The 11,061-nt window shown below is 38.9% G+C and overlaps 1 protein-coding gene across 1 annotated transcript; it reads left to right on the plus strand.

Moving 5' to 3' along the window:
- The first annotated feature begins 99 nt into the window (after nt 1–99).
- Nucleotides 100–11,049, plus strand: LOC130554100 (sodium/calcium exchanger 3-like). Its single transcript, XM_057333536.1, has 5 exons — nt 100–1,219; nt 3,617–4,058; nt 6,921–7,058; nt 9,726–9,953; nt 10,696–11,049. The coding sequence occupies exons 1-5, from the start codon at nt 1,164–1,166 to the stop codon at nt 11,047–11,049; spliced, it is 1,218 nt and encodes a 405-aa protein (XP_057189519.1). The 5' UTR covers nt 100–1,163.
- The last annotated feature ends 12 nt before the right edge of the window (nt 11,050–11,061 follow it).

Below are 11,061 nucleotides of genomic sequence, written 5' to 3' on the forward strand. Positions count from 1 at the left end.
GTGTGTGTGTGTGTGTGTGTGTGTGTGTGTGTGTGTGTGTGTGTGTGTGTGTGTGTGTGTGTGTGTGTGTGTGTGTGTGTGTGTGTGTGTGTGTGTGTGTGTTGAGACCAGCATGTGTGTGTGTGTGTGTTTGTTGGCATCAGTGTGCTCGGGGTTTGGCATGTGAGTACTCTTGCTGAAACAGCTAAATGGATGAATCATTGTGCACTTGGGAATGTTTGTATTTGTGGCAGAGAGAGAATAGGAGGATGTGTCATGGGATTAATCTCACAAAAACATGTCCAGGTCACATTTTATCCTGATTACAAAAGAAAATACTGTAGATGAATTAAAATTTGCATATGTAAACTGAGCCTTTTTAAAAGACCAATCATATTTTTTGCATTGTGACATTTTTTTATTATTCTCATTGTAGTTGTCATTGCTGTAGTAGGCTACAGATGTTTTGTCATAATGTTTACAGTTACAGTGTCTCTCAACAGTGATGATGGGCTGAAGGTATTTTCTGATTAATTTCTTAAATATTCAGTCCGGTCACTGAGAAGCAGATTGACTTTTAATTAAAAATACAAAATACATACTTAAGTCACAAAAAATTATTGAGTTTCACATTTTTAATGGTCCTAAATTTTCTTCTTTTCTCTCTCTCACCCAAACACTTTACAGCCAATGCTAAACAAGAGTTTACACTGCAGTGCCAAACCCCCTGAAACTAAAGAATTAAACCATATAGTGACTTTGTGTTGTGTAAATACAGATATATTGTACCACAAATAATGTTGAACTGTCTGTTGTTGTTATGAGTTATGAGTCATACTTTGCAACTAGATTTAGATGTCCTGAGAGTCTGTATGTGTTTCCATTCAATTGAATTTCTCGGTTCGAACTCTTCGTGTCTCATTATACGGTCACATAAGCTGTAAACTGAATGTGCACTCTGTCCTCCCACTCCTGTGATCATCAAATCCTCTGTTTTATTCCTCCTTTATTGTGTTTTTAAAGTCTGCATCCCTCAGCCAGTTCTGGTGTCTTCTCTATTCATTTTATTACGGCTCAGATTATGACTCAGACTGCTATATCGGGTTCTTCCGCTCTCCACGATTGACGGGTGTGCAGTCACACGGGTGACGTTGTGCTGGGGGAAAGCGAGAGAATAAAGAGGGATGGCCAGAGAAAGAGAGCGAGAGAATGATGCTTTGTTAATGAGAGAAGAGACGAGGTAACCCGCTAACCTCACTGCAGCCCATCACTGCGTGAAACATACAAACAAAGACACTCTGTCTTACTGTATTAGTATTCTGAGAGAGAGACGTTGACACTGTTTTAGGCAGTGTTACGCTTTGATGGATGTACAGTAGAGACTATGGGTAAGTGTAATGAGATACTGTATTCTGAAAACATCGACTGTAAGTGTGTGTTAAATTACATTTAGAGAGAGACCAGCACATCAAATCTCATTTGTAGAATTTGTTGAACAGCAGTTCTTTAGATATGTGTATTTCACTGACCCCAAGGAATGTTTTATTGCTTTCTCATTCAGATTTGAGTTCTCAAGTGTGTTATATTTAGGTATCAACTGAGTCTCAGATGTTTGGGTGAACTAAAAAGAGCAACAAATGAGAGTGTAATTGCGTAAACACATGAAGAGTATGTGTAATGTAGGTTGTAGAGGTCAAATAATCTGGATTTGAGTAAATTTTATGAGAATTGTTTGAGTTCATATTGAGATCTTCAATAATATTGACTTTTGATTGCAGACTTGACAAGTCTGAGCTCAGTTTGACACATTATTGACATCTCTTCTGAAACTCCAATGACATTTGTGACATTTTTTCTGACTCTTTCTCGGGAGAAATATCTGATGAGAAATTTTAATCTTATTGATGTGTAGGAGAAATAACCAAAATAGTAAAGAGATCTCATCTGTGATTTTTCTTTTGAAGGAGTTACAGGAAAAAGAAAATACAGTCAAACTGTACAAATGTTCTACAGTACAGTGAGGGAAATAAGTATTTGATCCCCTGCTGATTTTGTAAGTTTGCCTACTTACAAACAAATGAAGGGTCTATAATTTTTATGGTGGGTTTATTTTAACTGATAGACACAGAATATTTAAAAAAATCAGGGGAAAAAAATGTTATATAAAGGTTATAAATTGATTTGCATTTCAGTCGGTGAAATAAGTATTTGATCCCCAAGCAAAACATAACTTTGTACTTTGTGGAGAAACCCTTGTTGGCAAGCACAGAGGTCAGACATTTCTGATAGTTGGTCACCAGGTTTGCACATGTGTCCGGATACATTTAGTCCACTCCTCTGTCAATCTTTAAGGTTTCTTGGCTGTCGCTCAGCAAATTGGAGTTTTAGCCTCCTTCACAGAGGTTCTATAGGACTAGGGTCTAGAGACTGGCTAGGACATTTAATGTGCTTCTCCTTAAGCCACTATTTGCTTGTCTTGGCAATATGTTTTGCGTCTTTGTCATGTTAAAGGCTCATCCATGACCCATCTTCAGTGACCTAGTTAAGGGGAGGAGGTTCTCATCCAAGATTTTACGGTACATGGGCCCGTCCCTCAGCCCCTCAATGCGGTGAAGTCATCCTGTATACCTGTAGCAGAGAAAAAGCCCTAAAGCAGAATGTTTCCAACACTGTGCTTCTCTGTAGACATGATGTTCTTGGGCTCATAGTCAGCATTTCTCTCCCTCCAAACACAGGAGTCCATTTTGGTCTCACAGCAGTGCCAGCACTTTCGCCAAAGCCTTTTCTGAATCATTTTGATGTTCATTGTCAAACTTAAGACGAGCCAGGCGGGCCTTCTTGGGCAGGAGGACCTTGCGGGTGCTTCAGGATTTCAGTCTACTGTGGCATAGCGTGTTACCAATGTGTTACCAATGTTTTGCTTGCTAACTGTGTTCCCAACTGTCTTGAAATCATTAACAGGCTTCTTCCGTGTAGTTCTGGGCTGATCTTTAACATTTCTCATGATCATCTTTACCCCATTGGGGAAATATTGCAGGGAGCTCCAGAACAAGGGCATTTGATAGTTATTTTGTATATCTTCTATTTCCAAATAATCACACCAACAGTTGTCTCCTTCTCACCAAGCTTCTGTCTGTAGCCTATTCAAGGTTTGTGCAGGTCTCCAATCTTGTCGCTGACATCCTTTAAAACCTATTTGGTCTGGACCATGGTGTTGGAGAGGTTGAACTGGAAGATACAGATTCTGTTGGCAGGCATCTTTTATATACATAACAAGCTGATTTAGGAGTACTTTCTTAAAGTGACAGGACTAATCTGTGGTCCATATAGGCACATAACCAATCTGTGGAGCCAGAATTCTTGCTAGTTGGTAGGGGATCAAATACTTATTTCACTGACTGAAATGCAAATCAATTTATAACCTTTATATAACTTTTTTTCCCCTGATTTTTTTTAATATTCTGTGTCTATCAGTTAAAATAAACCCACCATAAAAATTATAGACCCTTCATTTGTTTGTAAGTAGGCAAACTTACAAAATCAGCAGGGGATCAAATACTTATTTCCCTCACTGTATGTGTTTGTCTGCACACAGTGAACCTGTTTGGTTTGATTTTCTCTCATATGTTCTCCTCAGGTCTTCCTCACCTCGTGCGTTTCTTCATCTCTCCTCCTCTGAACTCTTAAAGACTCTGAGGAGTGAGATCATGGCTCTCTTCTCCTCTCGACGCTCTCCTGTCCTCCTCCTGTCCCTGTGTGTCGTCCTTTCTCTTCCTCCAGCCTGTGTTCCTGAATCCCAGCGGGAGGATTCGTCTCTCCAGCCTTCCATCTCTCCGGAGCTTCCTTCAGAACTCTACAGTAACCTGACGGATGTCGACGAGGGATCCAATGGGAAGTGCAGCAGTCCGGTCGAGTGTGCACCTGGAATCATTCTGCCTGTTTGGAAACCTGTGAATCCTGGTCTGGGAGAACAGATCGCCCGGGCCATCATCTACTTTGTCTTTCTCATGTACATGTTTCTGGGCGTGTCCATCATCGCGGATCGATTCATGGCTTCTATAGAGGTGATCACCTCACAGGTGAGATAAAAACGCCATCCTCAAATGCTGCATGTCGATTCGTTTTATAGACTTGAATGTCAAATGATTGCTTTATTTCAGTGCAGAAGTTTTATAAAGCATTAAATTCATGATTTTTGTTTGCTTTGTACTGTAAGTGATCTGAACCATTTACTGCTTAATCCATGGTTGTTCTTAAAGGGACAGTTCACCCCAAAATCTAAATTCTTTCATCATTTATTCTCCATCATGTGGTTGTAAACCTGTATGTGACTCTTTCTTTAGTGGAACACAAAAGAAGATATTTTGAGAAATGTCTCAGTGGTTTTGTGTTCATACAATAGAAGCCAATGGGGTTGTTTGGTTATCAACATTTTTCTAAATATCTTATTTTGTGTTCTGCAGAAGAAAGAAAGTGATACAGGTTTGACATGACATGAGTGTGAATAAATCATGAAAGAATTTTAATATTTGGGCAAACTATCCTTTTAAAACCGAGAAAAATTCTGCATTTACTTTTGTGTATTTTCAAGATGACTTTTTACTTCTGTTTGCACTTTTATGTTTTCTTTCTTGTCTTGACAGTCTTGGTCAATTGTAAGTGTCATTGTAAGGAACACAATTGCATTAAAACGGAAATTTTTATGCGTCTCACATCACCTTCCCTTAAACTGGAGTTTAGCTTGTAATTGCAGGTATTACAACAAAAATAATCTTGGCTCTTTGCAAGCGTTTGAGTAGCATTAAACGTGTGCTTGATGTTTCTTTTTTTGTCTCGATGACATCGCCCACATCTCTCACCTCTGCTGACTCACGCTGCATAAACCTGTCGCTTTTATTAAAGAGCCTTGTTTTCTATAGTCAATACTCAACTTTAAGTACTTTATTTCACCATTTAGTTAAAGTAATCCAATTTAAGAGGCCCATATTAACAACTCGATGTCAGTGTTTTATACTACACGGCTGTTTAAACAGTCCGATCTGAAAGCATCTTTATTCACCTAACACATTAATTCATACTAAATACTGCAGTAAAGAGTCTGCAGAAGAAGTGTTTATTTACCACCGCCACCTCGCAACACACCTATTTGGTTTCAATTTTATAAACATCAGTTTATGTATATTAAAATAAATAACTGTTGATATTTCATCTTCACATACAAAATATAGATTCAATTCAATTTCAAGGTACTTTATTGGCATGATTGCGTCTTCTTACAATTTTGCCAAAGCATTGAACATAACAAAAGACATATACAATCATGTCTACAATAAGTACAAACATTAGAGTAAAATTAAAATAAGGTGCTAATAAGTAAGAGATAAAATATAGAATGAAATATAAAATAAAGTATATGTGAATAAACAAATGAAATATAGAAAATAAAAAAATATATATCAAATGTACATTTCAGGCAGAAACATGAGAATGGAATAAAAGTAAACAGTGTATATGTGCATTGATTGTAACAGATTAAGGCAGTAGTTTGTTTCTGAGGGAGTGCAGCTGATCTCTCTCTCTCTCTCTCTCTCTCTCTCTCTCTCTCTCTCTCTCTCTCTGCTCTCTCTCTCTCTCTCTCTCTCTCTCTCTCTCTCTCTCTCTCTCTCTCTCTCTCTCTCTCTCTCTCTCTCTCTCTCTCTCTCTCTCTCTCTCTCTCTCTATCCTTGGTGAGATCAAAGGGAACAGCATTGAGTTTCCCTCATTAATCAAAGCGTCCCTTAGAAAGACGCTTCATCCACCCCTATCAAAACACGTGGACACCTCTGTGGGTCATGGGAAATGCGGGCGTTGTATAAACAGCACCAGTGTCGAGCAAAAATAGTCGTGAGATGTTAGAGAAGGACAGGCACGGAGACCTGATGTTATTGATGTGATGTAGGCCGCCCTACTCATGTCTACTGAAATACTAATTTATTTGAATTAGAATGAATTATGGGTAAATTGAATATTACTTCCTGCGAACCTCAAAGGGGGCACGTAGATTCTCATTGGTTGCGATTGGTCACATTTTATAAAAGCGTCTGTCAATTGTTTAAATGCGTCTCTTGTTGAGAATGGAAACTGTGCAATCTTGAATCATTAAGTAAAGAAGAGATTCATAAGGTTGTAGAAAGAGCACCATCAGTAGTCTTTGTTGTTTCTCACCATCGGGCGTCTCACGTGTGCAGGCACAGGATCTGTTAGATGCATCTTCATGACCGCTGGTCACAGCGTCTGAAATGCACTTTGCAAATTATTAAAGTAAAGCGTTGCCAGAGCAGTGCTTGAGCGGATGCTGAGGGTCTCAACACCGCACCACGAACACTTCAGAGCCTGCGGCCAAACCGAACAAAACAAACTCCACCTCCATTCTTTATCTCAGAGGAAACAAATGAGCCGTGACAGGTTGAGCGACCGCAGTTGCGATGAGAACAAACCGTTTTAACAATGAGAAAACATTGCCAGAATTACAAACCCTCAGTTCAGGAGCGTTATTGAATTGGCAGTAGGTTTGGCATCCCGCTGAGGCCGACTGGCTGTCAAGTTTTTATTGATTCAACGACGGTTTTATGGAAATTATTTTAGCATTAGGCTGTGAAGATTTCCTGTGAAGGTGAAGTTTAGCTCAAAGACAAGATTCAAGTTTTATTGAAAAATTGGTCAAAACTAGATGTTTTACTACACGTTCCTGATTGTATTAATGATTAATCTCTGTCTGCAAGTTATATCGATTTAAAAAAAAGTTTGTCTTGAGTCTTATATTTCTTTACACCAAATCAATCATTCTGTTTTTAATCTTTCTCTTCCAACCACAACAAAAATAAAATGTTTCATGTTATCATTTTATGAGTACAGTATATCTGTGTGGTTATTGAAAGCTGTTTTCCTCTTTGATCACACAGGAGAAGGAGGTGACCATCACGATGCCCAACGGAGAGACATCTGTGGCCACGGTAAGAATCTGGAATGAAACCGTGTCCAATTTGACCCTGATGGCACTCGGCTCATCCGCTCCTGAAATTCTCCTGTCCGTCATCGAGGTGGGTGAGATATTCCAATGACAAATACATAAACACTCCTGACATACAGCAGATGGCTCAATGATCATTATTGTGGGCTGGAGGTTATTAGCAAAGACCGAAATCCATCTGACATCTCAATCCAGTATCTCAGAGATGCAGTATTTTTATAGGCTAACCCGGAAGTAAGCACCGCCCTGGTTCCCTCGACCGAAAGCCTATGCATTTTTCCCATAGACTTTCGGAAGGTCGACAAAAATAAGCTCTGTGATTAACAAAGGTTTATGATGTTTACACGTTTTGTCTATCAAGATAATCTTTTCAAACTAACATCACATTTGTTACCTTTGAAGCCGAAATACAGTCGGCAGAAGTAAAAAGCTAACACAAACAGACTACACTTAAGGTCACTCGATATCTACGTCATCACCACCAAGCCTCCGACAATTCTTTCAAACTTTATTAAAAATGTGTTCCCTGGTAAGTTATTACTCCGTGAATGAATCCGCATCTACGTTTTGAGAGATTTGTGTCCTTGTTGCATTATTTGTGATCATATATATATTCATGATTATCATAGAATAAAACATTAAAATATTTAGAGGTTTTGTTTACCACAGACCTTATTTCGGGCGATTTACCAAAAACCCATTCAAAAAAACCCATAGACTTTGGAGCAATGGAACCGGAAGTCCTAAAATGCTAACTCGCTTCCGGGGTTTGCATACAAAAATACGTCATCTCTGAGCCTTTTTTACACCTCCATACTCTTCATGTGTTTCAACAATTACACTATCATTTGATTCTCTTTATTTATAAGCAATTTTAGGAGAAACATCTGAGACTGAGTTGACACTGAAATGAAACACAATATTGAGATCTGAGATAAAAGGCTAAATACAGCACGACTGAGAGAACTCCATTATATCTCATGGACAATGAAAGCTCAACCCCTGAGCGATGATAATGTTCTCAGAGAACAATTTACTAATGCTTCAAGACAGAAACTGTGTGTGTGAATTGTTTAAAGTTTGTGTGTTGCATGCTGGGTAACATTTGGCCTGCAGAGCGTTGTTCTTTCTAATGAGTGTCCAGATAGTCAAATGTTTATTAATGAGAGCGAGACACAGAGCGCCGCTGCCTCATTTCTCACTGTCCACCGCATAGAAACCACACGATCCCCGTCTCAGATCCGCCGTGTCGGCCTGTGGAAGCTGCTTACCGCTGCGCCGGACGAAATTTAGCACATCACCGGAGCGCCGGCAGAACTTTATTGACAGAACTTTTATCCAGACTTTATTTGTCAACGTGTGTTTGTCACTCTGCATCTAATGTGTTAAGACCTCGGTCAGGTCACCATGCTCAACATCACAGTGAGATTGCTATCCAAACAACATAACAAAGCATCCTTCATCTTGAAAGATTGCGTGTTTAAGAGCAGGCAGCAGATGAGAGACTCACTCAGGCTGATATTCATCAGAATTTGGTGTGAGATGTGTGAAATCTCATTGGAGGCTCAGCTGGAGTCGAGGCACAGAATGAATTATCTGTGTTTCAGAGATGAACCCCCAGAGACATGAGGCTGAACAGTACCTGCTGCTGTATACAGTAGAGAGCGAGAGAGAGAGAGAGAGAGAGAGAGAGAGAGCAGTCGTACAGTCACAGGTGTTCACACACACAATTCTGAGTCGTTTTGTCTTGTATTTTTGCATTGCGTATATGTATTTTTGCATTGTGAACAATGCAAGGCTTTAGAAAAGCTGTGAATGTGACAATAAAAATATAATGAAATATCACAATTAGCCTACTGTATGTACCTATCCTATATTAGTGTATACTGTATATATTTATGCAAGTATATTGCTAGAGATGCACTGATATATCAGGCCCAAATTGGTATCGGCCGATAAAATGGATCGGCTATCTATCACACTACCAATAGTTTAAAAACAGCCGATGATTGTATTCGGGGCCGATATATTCTGTCAATCAAAAGAGGACAGGAAAATGCAATGAATTTGTGCTCTGTGTATAGAAAATGTTGAGAAACATCACCAGTTTGGTGTTCATTATATGAATAAATAACATTCAAAGAGTTAATAAATGTTCATTTAATCTTGAGAATCGATATCAGCAGATATCACTCTTCACTTGGCATCGGTGGAGAAATTTTATGTATATATATATTTATATATATGATGATTTTATAAAGATGATTTTTGTAATATACTGTATATATATATATATATATATATATATATATATATAAATAATTTTTTTTAGTATAATTTACCACTATTATTTGTCCGGTCTACTCCAACAAAAATATATCAATGCTTTTACTTGAATATTCTGGTTTTCTGAAAAAAAATCTAATTTAAAGGGATACTTCACCCAAAAATGTGAATTTTTTTCACCCAATCACCTCCGAGTTGTTGCAAATCTGTATACATTCCTTTGTTCTGGTGAACACAGAGAAAGATATTTGGAAGAATGCTTATAACCAAACAGATCTTGCCCCCCATTGACTCATTAACTACAAAAGAATACTTGCTAGCTCCTCACAAATGTAAATTGTTATTGGTCTAAAAGCTGACAATACACAGCTGTGTATATTAAGCTTGTGTTCTGATTGGTTATGATTGATGTTTGTGTTTTGGTCACTGTACATGTGTATGATTGTTTCAGGTGTGTGGTCATGGTTTCTTGGCCGGTGATCTGGGTCCGGGCACTATCGTGGGCAGCGCTGCTTTTAATATGTTTGTGATCATCGCGATCTGTGTGTGGGTGATACCTGACGGTGAGGTGAGGAAGATCAAACATCTGAGAGTGTTCTTCATCACGGCCTTCTGGAGTATCTTTGCTTACATCTGGCTTTACCTGATCCTCTCCATCATCTCACCTGGAGTCGTGGAGGTCAGTGTACATTTAGTATTTGTCTACTGAATATGTCAAGAACATGTCGGATCATATTTATTTGCTTAAATTGTCATGAAAATTGACTTTGAAATGAATTGTCATTGAAAAAAGTGTTAAATTCTCTCTCATTTGTAAATCGCTTTGGAGAAAAGCGCATGCTAAATGAATCAATATAATGTCACGTAAAATAACAAACCAGTGCAAGATCTTGAAGTGTCTTCAATTGACTATCTATTATTTTCTTTAGGTAAAATTTGATTACATATCCCTTACAGAAAAGACACACGAAATTCACATGTGCAAAAAACACGTGATCACATGTGAAATGTGTGTTTTTGGAACATTTTGGTGTGAATACCATGTGAATTCCCACGTAAAACCCATGGGATAACATATGCGACATGTCTCCACATGTGATCACATGTTCTTCACGTCACCACATGTTGCACATGTCATCCCATGGGTTTTTACATGTTATCCCATGGGTTTCACGTGGGAATTCACATGGAATTCACACCAAAATGTTCCAAAAACACACATTTCACATGTGATCACACGTGTTTTTTTGCACATGTTGAACACATGTTGTATACATGTGATCACATGCGAAAAACATGTAAAAAAAAAAATGTGAAATTCATGTGTCTTTTCTGTAAGGGATATCCTTTAGGATAAAACCTTGTGTTTTGGATTATGCATTTATTTCTTCATTGGTTGTGCGTGTGTTTTTGTATTGTAGGTTTGGGAAGCTCTGGTCACTCTCTGTTATTTTCCCGTTTGCGTGATCTTGGCCTGGATCGCCGATCGTCGCCTCCTCTTCTACAAGTACATGTCCAAACGTTACCGTGCCGACAAAAGAACAGGGGTCGTCGTGGAGACGGAGGGAGAGATGACGCCCAAAGGTGTGGAGATGATAATGGATGGCAAGTTTCCACTGAGGGCCGGAGCCATAGGGGTCGAAAATTGCCAGGATGGTAACACGGCGGGTGCCATGGCAACCATTCCCAACTCCAACAGCACCACTGTTCACATGGAGGGTGCCAGAGACCTGGATGAGAGTCGCAAAGAAGTGAGATCAAAGATGTTTATTTAAACACAAATGTTT

This window comes from Triplophysa rosa, linkage group LG5 (genome assembly GCF_024868665.1).
Source record: "Triplophysa rosa linkage group LG5, Trosa_1v2, whole genome shotgun sequence".
Taxonomy (NCBI): domain Eukaryota; kingdom Metazoa; phylum Chordata; class Actinopteri; order Cypriniformes; family Nemacheilidae; genus Triplophysa; species Triplophysa rosa.